Source organism: Chiloscyllium plagiosum, unplaced genomic scaffold (genome assembly GCF_037043375.1).
Source record: "Chiloscyllium plagiosum isolate Xiang-an unplaced genomic scaffold, Cpla_swu_hap1 HiC_scaffold_19, whole genome shotgun sequence".
In the NCBI taxonomy this organism is placed as follows: Eukaryota; Metazoa; Chordata; class Chondrichthyes; order Orectolobiformes; family Hemiscylliidae; genus Chiloscyllium; species Chiloscyllium plagiosum.
Genome location: NW_028270157.1, coordinates 37046659 through 37067892, shown reverse-complemented (window position 1 = coordinate 37067892; position 21234 = coordinate 37046659). Strand labels below are relative to the sequence as shown.

Genomic DNA, 21234 nt, shown 5'->3' with positions numbered 1-21234 from the left:
ACATGGCCTTTGCTTGATGTTTGTTCAGTCCAAAAGATTCACTGTGTCTCTTCACCAGGCCTGCTATAGTCTGTAAAGAAGATCCATGTATGGCTACACCTAAGTGCAACTGACTCACCCGGAGATCATCTTTGCTGGCGAAGCTTTCCAGAAGTTGTTGATAATGTTTATCTGTCATTTGCCTTAGCAGAGCAAGCAGACATGCCACAAACTCACCCTGTTAGAAAACATTTAAAAATAAGGTCATATTTTCACAGGAATTTACAGAGGAAATGACAATGTCAGGTTTAAGATTTTTAAAACTGTAATTTATGAACTTCAATATTTAAATAAAGAAATTTGAATGTATTTTCATCAAAAGGAGGTCAGCTGCATGACATCTTGAACAGAGTGACTACAGCAAATCAGAAATAGCAATTGATTCCTTTGAGTTGTGTATCTATCATTTAAAATGCCTGAAACTATAATCTGTCAAAAGAATATTATCTTGTAGCAAAATAGGTGGCATTTTGGCCCATCATTCCTGTGTTGCCTCTTTGAAACAGCTATCCAATTGTCTCTACTCTTCTGCTCTCTCCCCATAGCCCAACATACGTTTCCTTTTCAAGGAGTAACCTGCTGTTGCTGTCCAGGTTGACTGCTAGAGAATGCCAATTAACTAAAGTTCCGGGGAGCTGGCTGCAAATGACTGTGAACCATGGCATGAACTGGTACAGCTGGGAACAGACAGTGTGATTCAAGTTGACAAAGTGTAAAAGGATGACAGGATTATGATTTGAGGGAGCAGTGTGCTCTATATTTTTTCCACAAATGACTTACAATTATACTTTTAATTGAAGTAGAAATAAATGTCAAGTTTTAGAAGTCTTACTTTACAATGGCACAAGATAAACTTAAGAGGATTTGTTTGAAGCTGTCAGTTTTTTTTTTCAGTCAAATCTTGAAGCAGCACAATGCTTGCTTCAGTGTGGTTTTACATCGATTTTGATCAGTTTGAGTACCTGGCTTATGCTCAAAATCTGAATGTGAGCATCCATGCTGAGTGATCGCAGATTACTGATGCACATTGATGCAGTGAGCAAGTCGGTGGCTCATGATATCGTGGACTGAGGCTTTGGCCTCTCGTTCCAGGTCACGAGCTAATGAAGGATGTCAGTAACATGATCTATCTATAATTGCCATCACAACCTTCTCTCACCTATGTCTACATAACAAATGTACTGGATGTGACATGTACTGCACTGTAAATGCTAATGAGTGAGACCTGCAGAGTGTTTAATCAGAGAGCTACGAGTGCAGTATTGGTATTTAATAATTTTGGAATCCAATAAATCTGATTCGCAGAACAGGTGTTTCAAAACTTGGCATGATGCTGTTTTGACAAGTTTCCAAAAACTTGGAAGAACAGAAATTTCATTTGAATGATTGTGTAACGCTTTGAATGCCGTGGTCAAGAATGAAACTGTTCATAATTTACACAAAGGAAAATAATATTAAACATTGCTTATGATGCATCACCAAATTATGGCAGATTTTAGACAGTAAGTTTCATGACATAGTTAATCTAGAACTACAGTCTTAAATCTAAACAAAGAAAACGATGAAGGTATGAGTGCAAATCGGCTGTGTCTGGACTGGGAAAATACATTAAAAGGTCTGATGGTATACAGGCAATGGTTAGAACTTAAATAATTAATACATGGTTTACAACAACATGACAGGAATCGATGCACTGATCCTTACTGTTTTTGTTGCGTACATTAACGATTTGGATGTGAACAATAATTATTAAGTTTACAGATGATACAGAATCTGGTAGTGATGTTGATAGCGAGGAGGGTGGCCTAAGGCTACAGTCTTATATTGATCAGCTGGTAAATTCGTCAGAGCAATGGCAGACGGAATTTAATCCTGATAAGTGCAAGGTGATGCGTTTTGGGAAGTCTAATAAATGAAAGATATACACAATGAATGGTAGGTTCCTCTGAGGAACAAAGGGAACTTGGTGTACAAGTCAATAGATCCCTGAAGGTGTCAGCACAAGTAGATTGGATGATGAAGATGACATCCAGGATGCTTGCCTTCATTAGCTGGGCCACAGAATATCAGGGCAAGGAATTCTTGATACAACTTTAAATAAAACATTGGATAGGCCACAGATGTAACATTGTGTGCAGTTCTGGTCACCACACTATCAGAAGGGTGTGACTGCACTGAAGAAGGTGTGGAGGAGATTCCCCAGGATGCTGCCTGGGATCAAAAGTCTCACTTTTGAGGAGAGACTGGATAGACTGGGTTTGTTTTCTTTGGAGCAGAGGCAGGTGAGGGGGGAACCTATTGAAGTATACAAAATTATGAGAGACACAGAGTGGATGGTGAGAATCTTTTCCCCATGGCAGATGTATTTGAGATCAGACAGCACAAGTTTAAAGGTGTGGAGTAACTGATTTAGAGGAGATCTAAGAATTTTTTTTCACCTAAAGGGTGGTAGAAATACAGAATATGCTGCCTGAGAGGGTGGTTGACATGGTATTCTGACAACAATTAAGAAGCACTTGGATGAGCACTTAAAACGCCAGGGCACAATAAGCTATGGATCAAGTGCTGGCAAATGGGATGAGAGCAGTGGTGTCTGTCTCAATGCTGTATGACTGTAGAGTACACATTTCTGTTCAGTACAAAAACGTCAACATGAAAATTAAGTCAACCATAGCTAACAAAAGTAGTTAAAGATTGTATTATCTCCAGGAGGAGATTTACACAGATTATTCAAAAAGCAGTAAGCATGAGGATTGGGAGTTTTGTGAAGGAGGACCAAGAAAGGGAGAATAAAACCGGAGTTTTAACTGGCAATAAACAGATTGATTGTATGTAAAAAGAACAAAATTAGGAGACAAATGTAGGTCCATTATGGACAAACACAAAAACATTTATGATTGGAAATAGGGAAATGGCAGAGGAAATGAGTGTTATTTTGTGTCTACCTTTATTCAACAAGACAAAAAAACTATCAGAAATCATAGATATCCAAAAGCCTGGTGAGAATGAAGAAGAAGCGAAAGAAATTAGTATCAGTTAAAAAAAGACAGTAGTATTTTAAAAATTAATGGGACTAAAAATTGATAATCCCCTGGACCTACTCATGAACATTACAGTGTTGACAAAGGTGGCTCTAGAGAGAGTGCCAAGTTGATAGTCATCTTTCAAACTTCTATAGATTCTTGAATGATGCCTGCAGACTTGAAAATTGCAAGTATAGTCTACTGTTTAATAAAGGAAGGGGGACTGAAAGCATAGAATTACAGAGCAGTTAGTCTGACAATAGCTGTAAGAAAAATGCCAGAATATAAAAATTAAATCATCCGATTGGACAAAGTCAATGTGATTTTATCAAATGGAAATCAGATTTGACAAGCCTTTTGGACTTTGACAATATTACTGTCAAGCTAGATAAGAGAAAACCAGTGGATGTGGCAAATGTAGATGTTAAAAGGTTTCTGATAATGAATACTGAGAAGAGGAGGAATATTAAAAGGGTAGTAAATCTTATACAAGTTAAATCATTGAGTATTTAAAGACAGAGATTGATAGGCATCTACGTACTAGTGACATCAACGAATATGGGGGACAGGATCGAGGGGCTGAACGCTCTGTTCCTCTTCCCACATTACTAATATTAGGTGAGAAATGGACATCCATTTTTCCATCCCATACATAGAATGGATACTTAAAGGTCACAGAAGGACATGTGACTCAAAACGATCCAGTAAAAACAATGTGGTCAGAATTAAAATATATAACAATTCCTGTTAGAAATCTCCAATGTAAAATTAATTATTTTGTCAAATCTAATGTGCTATTTGCAGAACAATATCATAATCCCATAATCAGCAACTTGAAGATGTTCATCCGGCTTTTATTGATGAAGTAAAAATGCTTTCCAAAACATTGCAAGTATTCTGAATTTTTATTTATTATGAGACCGTAAACTCTAACATACATCTGAACACAGTAGGTGTTTCATATCTCTCTAGTTCAATGGGCAGCTCTAAGAACATTATTTCACAGTGGTCTAGGTGTGCTGTCATTTCAGCTTGGATTATCCGCTCAAGTGTCATAGTGAGATTTGATCTCACGAAGTTCTAGTTCACAGTTCAATGAGACAGGTCTTGTAGCACAGTGTTGGCAAACTGTCTCTTAGTCAGAAGCTTCAGTTTCAAGCCCCTCTCCAGGCTACAGGGAGTGTCAAAGCGTACACTGCCGTAGGAAATCAGACTTTTGGGGAGCTGTTTGGCTCAGCTGGCTGGACAGCCAGTGTGGATCAGATTGGTATCAACAGCACTGGGTTCAATCCTGTTCTGGCTGAGATGAATTCAGGATTTGCCTCCTTGCTTTCTTCATAGTGTGTGGGTCAGATCAGACAGAGAAGTCAAGATGATAGGATGATATAGGCTCAATCACGATGTGACAACTCCTAAAGTCTGACAGAATTTTGTAGTCTCCCACTGGCAGGTTTTTAGGGTCAGGGCTTTGAAAAATCTCCTGAGTGGTCTTCTCATTGGTTTCTCCAGACTAGTTTGTAATTTTATAACTTTGACGAAAGTATGGGTCACTTCCCGCCCATTATCAGGGCAGTTGCTGGGATGATGGTCCTTGGCATGTCTAATGACAATGGAGATGCTGTGATCAGTGGGGAAACATTCACCACCAACTGACTCTTCTGGTGTCTGGAGCAAGACTGTCAGCTAAAACATCCTACACCAAAGCATTTCCCACTAAAAATATATCCTAACGAGTCAGATACAATTAGGTACTTGTATTTGCTGTGCTGTTTTTAATTTTTTTCTTTTCGATGAATGTTGTGTCTTGAATTTAGCTGTTTTAGGAATTTGATATTGCAGATGCAAAGAAATCATTTATACTGGCCACAGATAAACTCTTGAGGGGCAATTTGGATCAAAGGGGCACCTCTTCAAATAGAGGTAAGCTTCTCAGAAATCATGTTTCGCACAAACTGCAGTGGAAACCTCCAACATGTTTTGCCAAAAAGCTGGATTTTGAGTCAAAACTGATGAGTTTTTGTTAGATTGTGACATAAAAAAATATAGAGTAAAGGTGAGTAAATATAAAGTTAATTATAGGACTAAGTAAATATAGTGTTAAATATAAGACGAAGTATAGCCTGCTTTTCTTTCCCACAACTGTGCTGCAGTTGATTTAAAAAAATGGCAACTTTAATTTAATCTAAAAATTGTTATTTCATATCTTGTATATGGTAGTACAAGGATTTGATTAAAATATTAACCAAATGGAATTTTTTTCAGTAAACTGTTCTAATTTAATATCACATTGCAAGCAATACAAGTGTGTCCTTATTAACATATGACTAGATAGGCCACATTCAAAACTATAGTCAGTGCAATATTTCCCCTGGGGAAAGTATGTCAACTGGACAATTGTATAAATGTAGAGTTTAGCTATCTGCAGTACAATAAATACCTACAAATAGAGTCCAAAAAATCTCAAATTAAGTGCACTCGCAGAGGCACCTCTGACAGTATATTTACAGGGTACAATATACTATATACTTACAGTCACGTCCTGAAACTGCAGACGAATTGTCGGTCCAGAGGGTTGTGACCTGTTGCTGATTTCTAGTATGGTTCTCAGCAGCACACCTAGCAAGCTGTCTACAAGCATGTCCACCTCCTCTGAAGCAGTTATTTCCTGAACGATAATAAGATCAATTGCAACAGTTGCCAAATAAATTTACGTACAATTTACAGCACAGAAACAGGCCATTCAGACTAAAAAGGACGAGACTGGGCAATAATTAATTTAACAAGCCCACATTTCAAGAAGTTGGTTAGTGCAAGCTTGATTTCCATCTGTAACAATCAATAAAACTGCACATTTGAAAGTTGAACAGATTTACTGGACCTAACTGTAAAATCCTAACTGCATTGTTCAGGTTTTGAAGCATTATTTAGAATAGTATTGTGTGTAAGATATACTTGACTTAGCATGTTTCCTTTTAATAAATGACACTTGTACAATAAGAGATTCAACTTTGATGGACACAAAATCTAAAGGAGTTACTTTTTGTTTGCCTGCGATAAATATATATTAAGCTAAATAATGAACAACAGTATTGTTATGAAGATGTGGGTGTACTATACCTTTAAGAGAGTTAAAAGCTAGAGGAACTACCTGACACAGCACCAAGTGTCCAGAATAAAGCAACAATGTAACACTTTGTCAAATGCTAGGTTAGCCAGTTGTTTGGAAATGACAAAACAGATTCATACTAGGCCAATCAGTTCAAATTATACCCCAAGAAAACCTACTTCCAATCAAGTTTGAATTTAGTATATTGACATTTTTAAAAGCCAAATACACAATGAGATGCTTTTGGGGTATAAGACCAGAGAAAATTGAACAGTTGGAGAAAGAATTGTCAAGCCAACGACATCTGCAGACTGCCTGGAAAATAGTTCTCTTAAAGGTACCTTTATTGATCTGTGATCTGTGAAGCATAATCCCTAAGAAAAGAAGACACAGGAAGATCTAAACAGAAGACTCGACAGCTGGCTGGTTTTGAACACCTATATTTTTGGTAAATCATAATCAGGGGAGTTTATCAGACTAGTATTATAGAAGGGAAGGTGAAAGATAAGTGAGAGGAAGGAGGTGTAAATAGTTGTTAGTTAAATATTCTCTGTTATACCTTAAGAAATAAAGTGGTTAATTTTTACTTTAAAAATAGTTCTTGGTCTCTCGAATTTTCACAGGTTATGGCACTGGATAGATCTTTTCTGTGTTGCTGGTTTAAGTTAAGCAGGAAGGTTTACCACATGTCGTAAGAGTATCAGTAGGTATGATTTAAATGATTGGCTTATTTGCAGAAACGGGTTAACCTAAACAAAATTGTGAATTTTCAATTCGAAGAAAAGTTTTTAATGTTCCTGTTATTTCCATCTGGTCCATGAAGCTGGTCAAATCTTAATTGGGAAATCACATCACAAAAATTGTATTATAATTCGTTTCTTTAAATATTACAGCTCCCCCCCCGCCACCCCAAAAAAAATCCGCAACACAGGTGTCCTGAATATCAGTTGTTAACTGTTTTTGTTCTCATTTTTGATCACTGAACCTGCCAAAGTGTGTGAGATCTAGGTAAAGCTCTCAATTTCTGTACCTTTGCTATATCAGGCAGTGTTTTTGGAATACTCCATATTACCTTGGATGCCAAAGGGAAGAAAGGTTTTGGTGAACATGTAGGTCGCTGTTATAGCCAAACCGTCGGAAGTCAAAATATTGACTCCAACTTGGAATTCCAGGTTCATTCCAGACCATTTTCATTCAGAAGGTTGTCTGAAATTCCAAGTTGTATCTATGACAACCCTATGTGCATCCTGAAAAACCCCTCAAATTCAGAAGTTTCAGAATGCCCTGCAACCCAGAGCAAAGTTAATCTTGTAAGGGATGGATGTGGGCTCCATTCCTAAAAGGCCATCTTGTAAAATTGTCCAAATGGCCTGATGCATTAAGGTCTGGACTTAGGTTGGGGCTAGTTGAATAATTAACAGTTTTCATCACAGCAGCCATAGATTTTTGAGGCCCAGTTTAACAACGGTTATATTGACCTAAAACCTTGCATGAAAGATGATTTTTTTCATATCAACAACCTGTATTCAGTAATTATGTAGGATAGTAAATTTATTGCATTAGTCATCTGATTAATACTTAATTACACAATATTCAGCAACAGAGAAAACAGCAACCAGCTGAGGCCAAGCTCAAAATAAACTTCAAGGTCATTTTAATCATAAGATATCAGAACAGTTTGCAGTGCACTATTCTTAATTTAATAAAAATGATTTACCATTGTTTAGGGTATTGCATTTGTGTGTTTCTTTGTCAGGGTGGGGAGACAGAGATTGTAGGTCTGCAGTTAAATCACATATGAAAGGAAGCTGTTGCAGTGGGAATGGATTTCCCAGTGATGATGAATGAAGGGAACAATACAAAGTTGTATCAAGTGTCAAGGGAATAAATGATAACAGAGTCACAATGGGCAGAATTATTTCTGAAGTCTTTTTATGGGTCGATTTGTTCCAGGCACAATGTAGAGGTGAAGAAAATTAGAGAATCTATTCACTGCAAATTTGGGGCGGCACGGTGACTCAGTGGTTAGCACGGCTGCCTCACAGCGCCACAAACCAGTGTTCAATTCCCGCCATGAGCGACTCTCTGTGTGGAGTTTGCACATTCTCCCCGTGTCTGCATGGGTTCCCTCCAGGTGCCCTGGTTTTCTCCCACAATTCAAAGATGTGCAGGTCAGGTGAATTGGCCATGCTAAATTGCTGATAGTGTTAGGTGCATTAGTCAGGGGTAAATATCAGGTAGAGGAATGGGTCTGGGTGGGTTTCTCTTCAGAGGGTCGGTGTGGACTTGTTGGGCTGAAGGGCCTGTTTCCATACTGTAGGGAACCTAATCTAATTAGAGATAATAATGAATTATTGACATACATTGTGTGAGATATTGTGGGATTCATAATTTAAGGCAATGGAGTTGTTCGGGCTTGGCAGTGAGTTAAAGATCATAACTGAAATTAAACTAAATGTAAGTGGGGAAAATACAGAAGAACACATGACAAGTGAATGACTGGTTTATTAACTAATTTCAGTTGCAGTTTAATTGCCTTAGAGAATTTGGTGAAAATTCATTGGTTGCTAAGTGATTAAATCAAGAGTGAGATGATAAAGAAATCATTGATTACAATTTAGCTAATTGTCCCAGAGGCATGTTAATCCATGTCCACTGAACCAAGCTGAGACATAAACTAATGAATTCTTTCAAAAAGTCAATATGTTGAGATTTCTAGAAAGAATCTTCAAGGGTATTTTTTCATTTATCTCAATTATTTAAAAAGTATCTAGGATGGCATAAATTATCCACCAAGTAGCTAAAGCGTTAGGGGAGTCTCACGTGTGCAGTGTGTATGACAAATCAATATGCATATGTGTATCGCCCAAAGTGTGCTGAAGTATGATAGTCATGAGGAGAGAAGCAGCCTAGGGTAGGGGAGCCCAAAACTGGAGAGCATTGGTTTACAGTGAGGGTGGGGGGAGACTTAAAGGGAACTTGAGGGCAACTTTTTCACACAGCGGGTGGTACGTATATGGAATAAACTGCCAGAAGCGGGTATACTCACAACATTTAAAAGACATTTAGACTAGCACATGAATATAAAAGGTTTAGAGAGATATGGGCCAAACACAGGCAATGGGACGAGCTTAGTTAGGAAATCCAGTCGGCATGGACAAGTTGGATTGTAGGGTCTGTTTTTGTGTTGTATGACTCTATGACAGGAGCCAAACCAACTTAGAGTCAATATAGAATGAGCTGTGCCAAAATGCTCATTTAAAGTGAGCTGATTTTCTCAAAGTTACACATGCAAGAGATTCCTAGGTCAAAGTGGCAGCAGGCAAAAATCAAACAAATAGGTATCATTCAAGGAAACTGGATAGACACTTAAGGGATAAAGAGACAGACAAGGGAATGGGATTGCCTACATTTTTCTAAAGAGAACTGGCATGGATTTGAAGGGCAATATGGCTTCCTTGTACACTAACCACTGGGAAAAGTCATGATGGATAATAAAGTTATACAGTTTTAGTAGCAGCCAGTGATTGTCATTTCATTTTCCCGATGTTTAACTGGAAGAAATTGCAACTGTCTAAGCCTGTCGGGACCTACCTGAAGGGGAAAAAAAAGACCTCAGCTAGCCAAAGGCTTAGTCAATACAAAACACAATTTAAAAATGAAAACATTACTTAGAATTGCCATTTCAAAGTCAGAGAGCTGTTTACTTGAAAAGTTAAATCTCTGATCTGATCCTGTCTCTCTAAAATACTTACAGAGCTGTCCTTCTTGATCAGACAAAACATTGTGCTAAGGATGCGTGCACACATGATTAGATCCTTCTGGTCTTGCAGATGCATGTGGAGATGGTGTAGAACCACAGGTAGGAGAATGCAGCGAGAATCTGGAATAAGATGGTCAATGCAGAATGCATCAGTCTCAATGACGGCCATGATACTACTGAAGCTGAATATATCAACTATTACCACTGAATGTTTCATCTGAACACTTGCTGTTGTATTGGCAACAAATTTAGCATTATCTCTTGAAAAGTCAAGATAATCTGTCTTCTCTTTCTTACATTATTGGTATAATTTCTTCTCAGGTTATCTGAAGAAATACATAATGTAAAGGAATACATGCAAAGGTGAAATTTCTCCTAATTACCTGTTCTATTTATTGTAATGCAGTCATACATAAATACAATGCAGTCCAGAGTCTAAATTTGAAGAGTCTAGATCACAATGTTAATATTTACATCTTTAATGAGAGACAGCACCCAACTAAATCAAGGGGGAAACTATTGCACATCTGGCATGGCACCCCCAAAGATTTAATTTACTTTCCTCTAACTGCTACCACAGTCTGATAAATCTCAAACTTAATTTCAGGCACAGGAGTGGCACTGAAATAACTGCACAGAGGCTGGGTCCTGTCACCAAGTCACCCTTTCATTTACTAGTGCACTGTACACTGGCTGTGGCCAACCAGTTCAGAGTTAGTCCTCAACTGAGGAGATTCTGACCTCCTGGTTATATTGGTCAGCCAAGGCTTCCCTGATTGACCCCAATCAAGAAGCGCAGTTAACGAGATCTACCTGGTCCCAATCACCACAGGTACACTCTTGGTGGAACTGAATTTCAAGAGAAATTAAACCATGGTCCAACTTCATCAAGGTGCGTATAAAAGATTCCATGACAATATTTTGAAGAGGACTGAGGAAGATTTCCAGATCAATACTTATCCCTCAACCAGCATGGCTGAAAACAGATGAGCTGGCCATTGTGTTATTGTTGTATGTGGGTGGTTGCTGCACTTATGTTTGGCTGCCATTTATCCTTCTCATGTGGTTAGAGACAAGAAAACGTCAGATGCTTCAATCCAGAGGAGACAACCAGGAAGCTGGAACACAGCAAACCAGGAGGTGGACAAAGTCCTGAAGAAGGGTTACACCCGAAATGTTGACTTCTCCCCCTCTTGATGCTGCCTAGCTTGCCGTGTACTTCGAGTCTCCTGCTTGTCTACCATGTATCCTTCTAACAACAGTGACTAAAGTTTGCACATATGTCATTGGTTGTCAGGCAATCAGGATGACCAAAGTGAAGTGACTTAGAGTTTTCAATTCTCATTTAGACTTAACTTAGATCAGAAGTATTTCGATGAATTTGTAGGATTTAAATAACCATCCCTTGGATAAGAAGCTGCCTGAGAATGTTGACTTCTTCCATATAACCTGCTTTATTTTAAAGGACAGCTAGGCTATAAACATCAGATATTTTAAGGATTGAGATTTTTCTCTCCAGGAAATACACTTCCACACTTCAGGAAACGTACAAAATATTGGGATTCATTTCAGTTGTAACTGAAATCTTAAATCAGGTGATTTACTAATTTTACAATTTTATTGACAGAAATTAACAGTTCACGTGGATCAGAATACTGTTGCACCAATAGCTGTCATAAGATGTAACATCTAATATAATAAAATCCAGTTTGATGCTATTTATAACTATTCATGAGTAACTGAGTAACTAAGAATAAACTATTTAACAAAATCTAACAATAGACTATCCATCAACATTTCAAGTTTTACCCCAAAAGCCCTGAATGGAATAAAATATCTTTTGAGAAGCATTACTTGAAGGGCTTTAGTACTTCTGAAATTTCAGTGAAAAGTTTTTTTTATATATTAGTTGGAGGCCTTCCACTTTGCAAATGCAGGTGTTTATTACCCTCTGCATAGGGTCCTTGCACCTTTCACAAAATGCAGTATCATTTCATATTATTCCTTAATTGTTCATTTAACATTCCTCTCATTTTTTACAGTCATGTCTAGATAATTTTTTTAATCTCACTCTTATGTGTTCAATCTTAAAAGAATCCTTTATTAAAGGTTAATCAGTAAACATGTTTCATTTTCTTTCTGAGTGTTGCCTTATCCTGGTTTTAAATGATATTCAAGTGACAAGCATTTTCGCTATTCTTGGCAGTTGAATAGTCCTTCTGAGCCGGGGGGGGGCCTGCATTCAAGTCCCACATGCTCCAGATGTGTTTAATAATATCTGAACAGGTTGATTATAAAATATAGATAGTTTGGATAGGTCCAGCATTCCTCCTGTAATTCCTCACTTTCAAGCCCAGGTCTGACATTGTCATGCATCTTTCCAGACCTTCTTTACAGTCATTAAACAATTGTTGATACCTTTGGAGTGGGTGGTGGTGGTCATACAGAAGAGTAGTTTATTCAAATGGCATTTAAATGCAGAGAATGCTCATTCCCAAGAGCAACTGGCACTGCAGACCACTAGCTGCTAAACCCAATTGAAGTACTTTAAAAGATAAAATGGGAAAAACCCATATTAGGAAGGCGCAGGTAGATGCCTACAGTAGAGCTGTTTGACATAGGCTTGTGCATTACCACTTCAGGTGATGCTATGTTAACACATCTTTGTACCGATTTGTTCTGTTGTCTGCACTCATTAATGGCTACAATTATCATTCAAGTGGTAAACACTCCATCAGTTCAAAATAAGTAAACTTTCCCTTAAAAGACCTTTTAAAGCACATTTGCTTTTTGCTGGTAAAGTATCAGCTTTACTTGGTGACCAGATGACATTAGCATAGAATATAAAGGAAAAATGTTCTGCTTTCCAGTGCAGTGCCCAGTGACTGCTGCAGTGATAATTGCTGAACATATCCTTGTGTATTTTAGTCAGCTGAAATTAGAGTTTGTATAAACGCTAAGGTAAACTAAATTCAAAACCCAGCTGAGCTTGGAAGAGTTAGGTTAATGTTCTGATAGCTAAATAATTAATATTCAAGAAGGGTTCAAGATTAACCCATTCATAAATTCAAATCAATACAATGTCAAAATCTCCAGTCACATGCAGCTCCTGAGTAAAATGTGTGTGTGTGTCTGGTAAACATGTAGACATTGCTCATATGAGTCTGGAATAGTAAGCAGGTATTGTAACATGAGACCATTAGTGAAGTAGTTAAATGGTTTGAAATCAAAAGGGATAGAATTCTGTCAGCCTCCTGTAATCTGAAAAACAGAAATTGTAAACCTGTCGCATTTCTGCGGCAATGGGCAAAAGTGTTAATTGAGGTGAGGTTGGAGTGGAAGTTGACAAGAAGCACAGTGAGTACAGTTTGGCCTTTCATTTACTGCATATTGCGAGATATTGTGTCTAGTCAGTTCACATTTTTTTTCTGTGAAAGTTAAAACAGATGCAGGTGAAAAGCAACATCATGGTCTGTCGTTTTTATGGCAATCATGAAATCCTGGTAAATAATGCTTCACTTCCTCCCACACAGCATAGATTGGTGGTCATTAGTTTGACAATAATCAACATAACCAAAGATTATTTCAATCTATCTGGTTGATCACAGAGTTCAACACTGAATACAGTGCTCACATCAAAACCGATTTTAATCAATTGATTTCCTTCCTAAATATCTGGCTGATGGAGATTTATAACAACAGTATTTTTATCACACTCCTGGCAGTCACCACTAAATATTGTTTTTGATCTATTCAAATTAATTCTCTTCTTTCTTTATCTAGCTATCTTCTTTTAAGCTTCATCAGATGGCTATTTGCATTTCATTTGAGCAGAGTTTCTCAAGCTTTTACACTACTCCAGTCCTTTTTTAACCAATCCGACTCTCAGAGACTTAGTGTTCACTGTTTAGAGCAATGAATACTATTTGAAATTATTGTGCAATATAGTTCAATGAATATTATCCAAAAGCTTGCTGAAACCTTAAAATTAATTAAAATTAATCCATGGATTCTCTTAACACGTATGCTTGGATGTATCCTTGCAGAATTCCAATCAGTTTGCCAAGCATGATTTTCAGTCCATATAACCATTCTGAGCTGCCACACTTCTTGAGATGTATCACACCACCCTGGATTGACACTATTATCTCATCCATGGCAGATGTTAGGCTCAGCAGAATTTAGTTTGTGATTTTTGATGGTGCATGGCTTAAAGTCTGCAACTCTACCCTTTATAGAATTCCTGCTTCTAATAATTTTCCAATGGTTCAAACCAAAACTTGTTTCGTTTAGGCATTCACCATGAGGTACTCTTGCAGGCACCTCTTTGGGCCTCAGGATCTTATCTTCTTTCAACTGCCTTCAATGTTAAATTAAAAGGAAGCTGATGCTTGGACACTGTAGTACAGAGTACCTATAGAGGTGGTATTATTACTATCCTTAAGAGTTATCTTCTATTTAATTGAGTGTCTTCACCTGGTAACAACTGAAAGAGGGATGATAAAGAAATTCCAAACCATATTTGTTTTCAGAAATCTAATGAATCTAACTGACTGAATATTTGACCACTATCCTGTGCTAACGCCTTTGCCAATTACAGAGCAATTAACATAAGTGTTTCAAAGTGAACAAATATATTTCAACGTCTGGTTCTGAGACCAGCAGAGTTCATTGCCACCTCTATTAAAAATTTTGTTTAAAACTAAATGGCCATATTCAACTCATTCCAAGTGCTTGACAGAAATGCAAAGGAATCAACCAACTGTTCACGTGCAGAACATACAAAGAACATTGTCAAAGTTGTTATCCAAAGTTTGGTGCAACCTTAAATTGTCAGACATAGTTCAAACCCTACTTCAAAAGCATACAATAGGTCAAAAATATGAACGGTGTCATAAAAAAAGTAAAAAAGAGACATAATGTCGCTCTCTAACTGTGTGAACTAAATTTTCCTCGGTACTTTAGTTTTAGCTGCCTCTTTGATGTTTGTTTGCCCTGTAAATATTTTCTAATCAACCTGTTCAGATAGCATTACATAACTCCGGAGCAGGTGGGACCTGAACCGGCCTCCTGGCTCAGAGTTAGAAACAATATTACTGCACCTTAGGAACCCCTTTGCTTGCTTTGTAGACATTTTCAAAACAGTCCGTTCACAGAAGTTACTATGCACCTCAAAATAGGTGGGACTTGGATGTGCTCATCTTGGCTGAGGTAGGGATACTATCATTGTGTCACAATGATCCCACGTTGTTTGCCTTACAATGCATTATGACATATGGCCATATGGATGCTGAACTATGACTGGTCACCACATGCATTGAACACTAAGAGAAAGCCACAACATTTTCCCATTTGCACAATAACATTAGCTGAAAAGTTTTGGAATTGGTAAATGGGCATTTGCTACAGGGTAACACTTCACGTTTACAAATAATAAAGTGAACTAAAACTGAATGGAAAAAAATTACCTTGAAAGTGAACTTCATACTGGTCTGATAGAAGGTTACAAACGTTTGAGAGACATGGATAGAATGGATAGTCAGAGTCTTTTTTGCATAGTTGAAATACCAATTACTAGGGGACTTAGGTTAGGTAAGGGGGGTAAGTTTAAATGGGATGTGAAAGGAAAGTTTTACTTTTACACAGAGGGTCATAAGTGTCTAGAATGGGCTGCCAGAGGAGGTGGTAGAAGCAGATATGAGCAACATTTAACACACCTCTTGAGAGATACATGAATATGCAGAAAATAGAGGGATATGGACCACGTGGGGCAAAAGGTTTTCAGTTTAAAAGGCATCATGTGCCAGCACAGGCTTGATGGGCCAAAAGCTGAAAATGTGATGCTGGAAAAGCGCAGCAGGTCAGGCAGCATCCAAGGAGCAGGAGAATCGACATTTCGGGCCCGAAACATCGATTCTCCTGTTCCTTGGATGCTGCCTGACCTGCTGCGCTTTTCCAGCAACACATTTTCAGCTCTGATCTCCAGCATCTGCAGTTCCTCACTTTCTCCTTGATGGGCCAAAAGGCCTATTCCTGTGCTGTACAGATCTTTTTTTTGTTCTACAAAGGGAAAGGAACATGACATAAAGGAAGGTAGGAACATGAGTTGTGAAGAGGACATTTGGAACCTGCAAAGGGACATGGATAGGTTATGTGAGTTTGCAAAGGTCTGGCAAATGGAGAACAATGTGGAAAAATGTGAAATTATTCATTTTGGCAGGAAGTATAAAAAAGCATATTCTCTGAACAGTGAGAGGTTGAAAAGCTCAAAGATGCAGAGAAGACTGGGTATCATAGTACATGAATGACAGAAGGTTTGTATACAGTTACAGCAGTATTCAAGAAAGCTAAAAGAATGTTACGGTTTATTGAGAGAGGAACCAAATGTAAGAGTCAAGAGGTTAAACTCCAGTTATACAGGGCATTGGTGAGACTGCATCTGGAATACAGTGTATAGTACTGGTTACCACACTTATGGAAGGATGTTAATGCATTAGAAGCAGTTCCAAGTAGGTTTACTAAACTAAGACTTGGAATAAGTGGATTGTTTTATGAGGAAGGGCTAGACAGGCTAGGTCTGTATCCTCTAGAGTTTAGAGGAGTCAGGGATGGTTACTTGAAACATACAAGATTCTGAAGAGACTTGAGCAGGTGGACGTTGAAAGCGTGTATCATCTTTTGGGAGAATCTCGAACTAGGGTTGTAGTTTAAAAATAAAGGGCTGCTCATTTAAAACAAAGATGAGGATTTTTTTTCTTTCAGAGGGTTGAGTGTCCCTGGAGTTTCCTTCATCAAAACACAGTGTCTGCAGAATTTTAAAGTATTTTTACAGCAGAGGTAAATAAATGATTGATTAGCAAGGGGATGAAAGATTATTGGAAATATGTAGGATAGTAGAGTTGAAGAATTAGATGATCCGTGATCTCATTCATTGCAGAGCAGGCTCAAAGGGCTGAGTGGCCGACTCTTGATTCCTTTTCCATATTTGAGAAAAGTATAAATTAATAAAGTAAAACAATTAATAACCATCTTCTCTTACCAGGATTGATAAATAGTTGGCTCTCCACTGTTTTAGCAATGCACTGGAGTTTGACAGCTTCCAGTGAATATTCCACGTGCAGGACATCTGGCATGCTGCGCAAGGTGTCTCTGACCAGGTTTGCCACTTCCCGTACATCTATCAGTTTCAGAAGCTCTGAGTATACAGCTGGAAAAGAGCTCAGGAACACAGCCTGGTGAAAACAAAGGAAATCTAGTCACCAATTTAACAAAGTTGATTTTAAAACTTAACATGAGCCATTAGAATTTCAGAAACATTCACATCTTCCTGCTCACCACCTCCTCCCTCCCAGCATCCAGCACCTTAAGCACTCCTAAGCAAACAGTAATTAACTTCTCTCTGTTCAGTTTAGGATACTGCATTCATGACTCATGATGTAGCCTCCTCTATGCTGGGGACACCAAGTATTGATTAGGTATTCACTTTGCTGCATATTTCAGTTCAGCCTGCAAGATTGATTCTGAGCTTCCAAGTGCTTGCTGTTTTGACTTTTCATCTTACTCCCACTCTGGCTGCTCTATCCTCTGCCTCCTACTGAAATAAGCTTGCAGAACAGCACGTTATTTTCAATTTGGATTATTTCCATCCTCCAGACTCTATCTTAAATTTAACAATTGCAGATCATAATTGCTGACCCCAGATTCATTTGCAATGCCCCGAAATCCATCTTTTGCTTCTTGTCCTGTTACAATCCCCTTTTATCCGGTATCATCATTCCTGTCATAATTTAATTGCTCCTGCCTTTCACCATATCACATGCCTTCACTTGAGCATTTAGTTTCCCTCCTTTGCCCCATTCTTCCTATCCCAGCTCCCACCCTGGTTTAACTTCTTTGGTTTAAGGTTATGGGTCACGATGGGTGGCAACCCAAATCTCAGCCTTGAATATACTTAATGACCCTTCTACAACCCTACAGAACTCCACAGATTCACTACCCTCAGTGAAGAAATGCCTCCTTTCTGTCTTAATTGTGCAATCTCTTTTCTGCGATTATACCAGGTCATCCTAGAATCTGCCATAAGGGAAGAGATCCTTTCCTCTAAAGAATGGTTGTCAATAGAAAAAAACCAGACCTGTGGCTGAAACACGCACCTGGAGACTTTTCCTCTCTGCTGGTTTCGCCCTTGATAACTTTAATTTTAAACAAAAGCCTCCATTTTGAGGGAGGAACAAGGGATGTTCCATGTTGAGGCACACAGCTTTGTTGGGGAGGCTGCGGAATCAGCAGGGTTGCTGGCCCACTCACTGTGCTGACAGCATGACACTGCCTGCCCCACATTCTCATGCTGCTGAAATAAGGACGCTGCTTCTAGGAAGATTGCATGCACAGTTAGGCGAAGATACGCAGGCAATGGGATGTTATTTATATTCCCAAAGCCAACAGGAAATTTCAACCCAATGATTTCCAATATTTATAGGATTTCTCAAGCTCATGCAAAGTGAGTTTCAAATTTATGAATCATTTCAAATCCTAGATGAATATAAGCAAAAAAAAAGCCAAGTCATACAGCACGGAAACAGACCCTTCGGTCCAACTCGTACATGGCGACCAGATATCCCAACCCAACCTAGTCCCACCTGCCAGCACCCGGCCCATATCCCTCTAAACCCTTCCTCTTCATATACCCATCCAGATGTCTTTTAAATGTTGCAATTGTACCAGCCTCCACCACTTCCTCTGGCAGCTCATTCCATACACATACTACCCTCTGCATGAAAAAAATTGCCCCTTAGGTCTCTTTTATATCTGTTTCCTCTCACCCTAAACCTATAGCCTCTAGCTCTGGACTCCCCGACCCCAGTGAAAAGACTTTGTCTATTTATCCTATTCATGCCCCTCATGATTTTATCAACCTCTATAAGGTCACCCCTCAGCCTCTGATGTTTGAGGGAAAACAGCCCTAGCCTATTCAACCTCTCCCTATGTCAAACTATTCAATGTACATTTCTGTATAGTTATAAAATTAAAGCCCAATTGTTGTGATTGGCTTATGAGCTCTTACAAACAAAGGCAGCATTCAAACCTACAAGTTTACCAATAGATGATTCAATTATTCATTTCAAGAATTAAGAGCAACCATATCTTTTGATATAAAATGACATCCATCTGGAATTTCACAATATAATAATGTATTGGAAGTGAAGTAGGTCATTGAGAATTTTTTTTAATTCACTCAGGAATATGGGTGTTGCTGACTGGGCCAGAATTTATTGCCCATTCTTAATTATCCTTGAGAAGGTGGCAGTGGGCCATCTTAAACTGCTTCAACAATCCATGTGCTGAAGGCAGACAGTTGGAGAGGAAATTTCAGACTTTTGACCCAACGATACCAAAGGAACTGAAGGGATATTTTCATGCCAAGGTGTGTGCAGCTTCGAGGGGAACTTGGAAGTGGCAGTGTTCCTATGTAAATGCTGCTCTTGTTTTTTGAGGTGGAAGTGGTTGTGGGTTTGGGAAGTGCAGTCTAAGGAGCGAATCAAGCCAGCTGCTTTGTCCTGGATGGTGTCAAGCTTCCTGAGTGTTTTTGGAGTTGCACTCAAAGGAAAGTGGGGAGTATTCTATCACACTCCTGATTTGTGCTTTGTAGAAAGCAAACAGGCTTTGGGGAGTCAGGAGGGGAATTATTTGCTGCAGGAATCCTAGCCTCTGGCCTGCTTTTGTAGCCACTGTACTTACATGATCAGTCAAGTTCAGTTCCTAGTAATCCCCAGGATTTTGATATTGGGGGGGAATTCAATGACAGCAATACCATCGCATCAAGGGGTGGTGCCTAGCTTGGCTCATATTAGGGATGATTATTGACTGGCATTTATGATGTGTCAATGTTATTAGCCATTTACCAATTCAAGCTGAACACAAAACAATAATAACAGTACAAGATGATAACACAAACAAGTGCTGGTGAATCGACAGCTTTTCTTTTCACTCTGCTTGATTTTCTTTTCCACCAATTTAAATGCAAAAAAAATTGCTTGGGTTATAAAATAAGGTACTGACTCATGAGCATTAATTTTACATTTTGCTCAACTTGAAGGATGAAGAGCTTGCATAAAATTCCCAATAGATATTTTTGCTAGTGAGCTACACTGAAATTTTCTGGGAATCCCTTTCATCTATGTCAGCACATTAAAATGATAATATAAGAAATGGAAATCAGTGTTACCAGTCAGGGCCTGAGGGAAAGGGTGGAATTCACAGCACACTCCTCCTTTAGGTTTCTCTTTTGCTAACTGAACTGAGCCAGCTGGTGAGATTAAAACCAAGACCCACACATTGTACATTTTGTAGAGTGTCTATGGACTTGTTCAGTCCTACCCCACTCATCCCACACACCTGTGTCTGTGCTCAGATAATTCATAAACTTTGCTTGCTTCTCTTGAAGTAAAGACATGAACACACCTTAACAAATTTGATTAACAAACTTTAGTACTTTCAGGCACAAAACTAAATGCTGGTGCAGTCTGTTTCAGTAAAAACAGTTGAGGAAGATTTTAACAGGAATTTTAAAAAGTGCTTGAAGATATCAAGAATACATTATTGATTTCCATGAGGAGAAAAGAAGTGTTTTAAAAGTCATAAGAAAGCACTTTCCTATGAGACAAAAGCCAGCTTTCTGCTGCTCTGAAAACATCATTTTGGTCCAGCTTTTTAGCACATTCTGGACCAAATGTACTAATCCCAGACTAATCCCATTAATTCCAGACTAATTCCATTAATGCCAGACTATCCCAATAATCCCAACTATGCTATTAATCCCAGACTATGCCATTAATCCCAGACTATGCCATTAATCCCAGACTAATCCCATTAATCCCAGACTAATCCCATTAGCTGTGCCAGCAAAGATCCAAGAACCTTTTAATATTTTCTAACTTAATTCCAGTTTGGAACAGCATACAAATTATTTTGAATTTACTTACATGCCAGGAATACACTCCATCTGACTTAAACTATTTACCTGGGTGAGGCTGCATTTCCCTGGTTTAATCTTCTCTGGTTGTAACCAGAGAATCACCTGTAACAGTTTCTCTGCCTGTTCCTGCTCTATGTCCCACCTGTTTCTCAAGTACATTCTTCCGCTTCGGTAACATCCTTTCAAACTACATCTGTTTCAACATATAGGCTGACATATGTAACTCTACCTCACTCTGGACTCCTTCAATGCCTCTGAAATAACTCCACAGAGGCCAGTATCCTGTCACATTATTTACATGTGAAAGGTCCTTGCCATTGATCCAGCT

General features: G+C 38.6%; 1 protein-coding gene across 7 annotated transcripts in view; it reads right to left on the bottom strand.

The window, feature by feature from the left end:
• Positions 1 to 21234, bottom strand: part of LOC122559665 (dedicator of cytokinesis protein 4-like) — a 569310-nt gene that overhangs the window by 247581 nt on the left and 300495 nt on the right. For all 7 annotated transcript variants that reach the window (XM_043709516.2, XM_043709519.2, XM_043709517.2 and 4 more), the window contains exons 23-26: positions 16971 to 17163; positions 9924 to 10051; positions 5593 to 5727; positions 119 to 217 (exon numbers count right to left, since the gene is read on the bottom strand). In XM_043709516.2, the coding sequence (XP_043565451.2) occupies positions 119 to 217; positions 5593 to 5727; positions 9924 to 10051; positions 16971 to 17163 (555 nt within the window). The remainder of the gene's footprint in view (positions 1 to 118; positions 218 to 5592; positions 5728 to 9923; positions 10052 to 16970; positions 17164 to 21234) is intronic.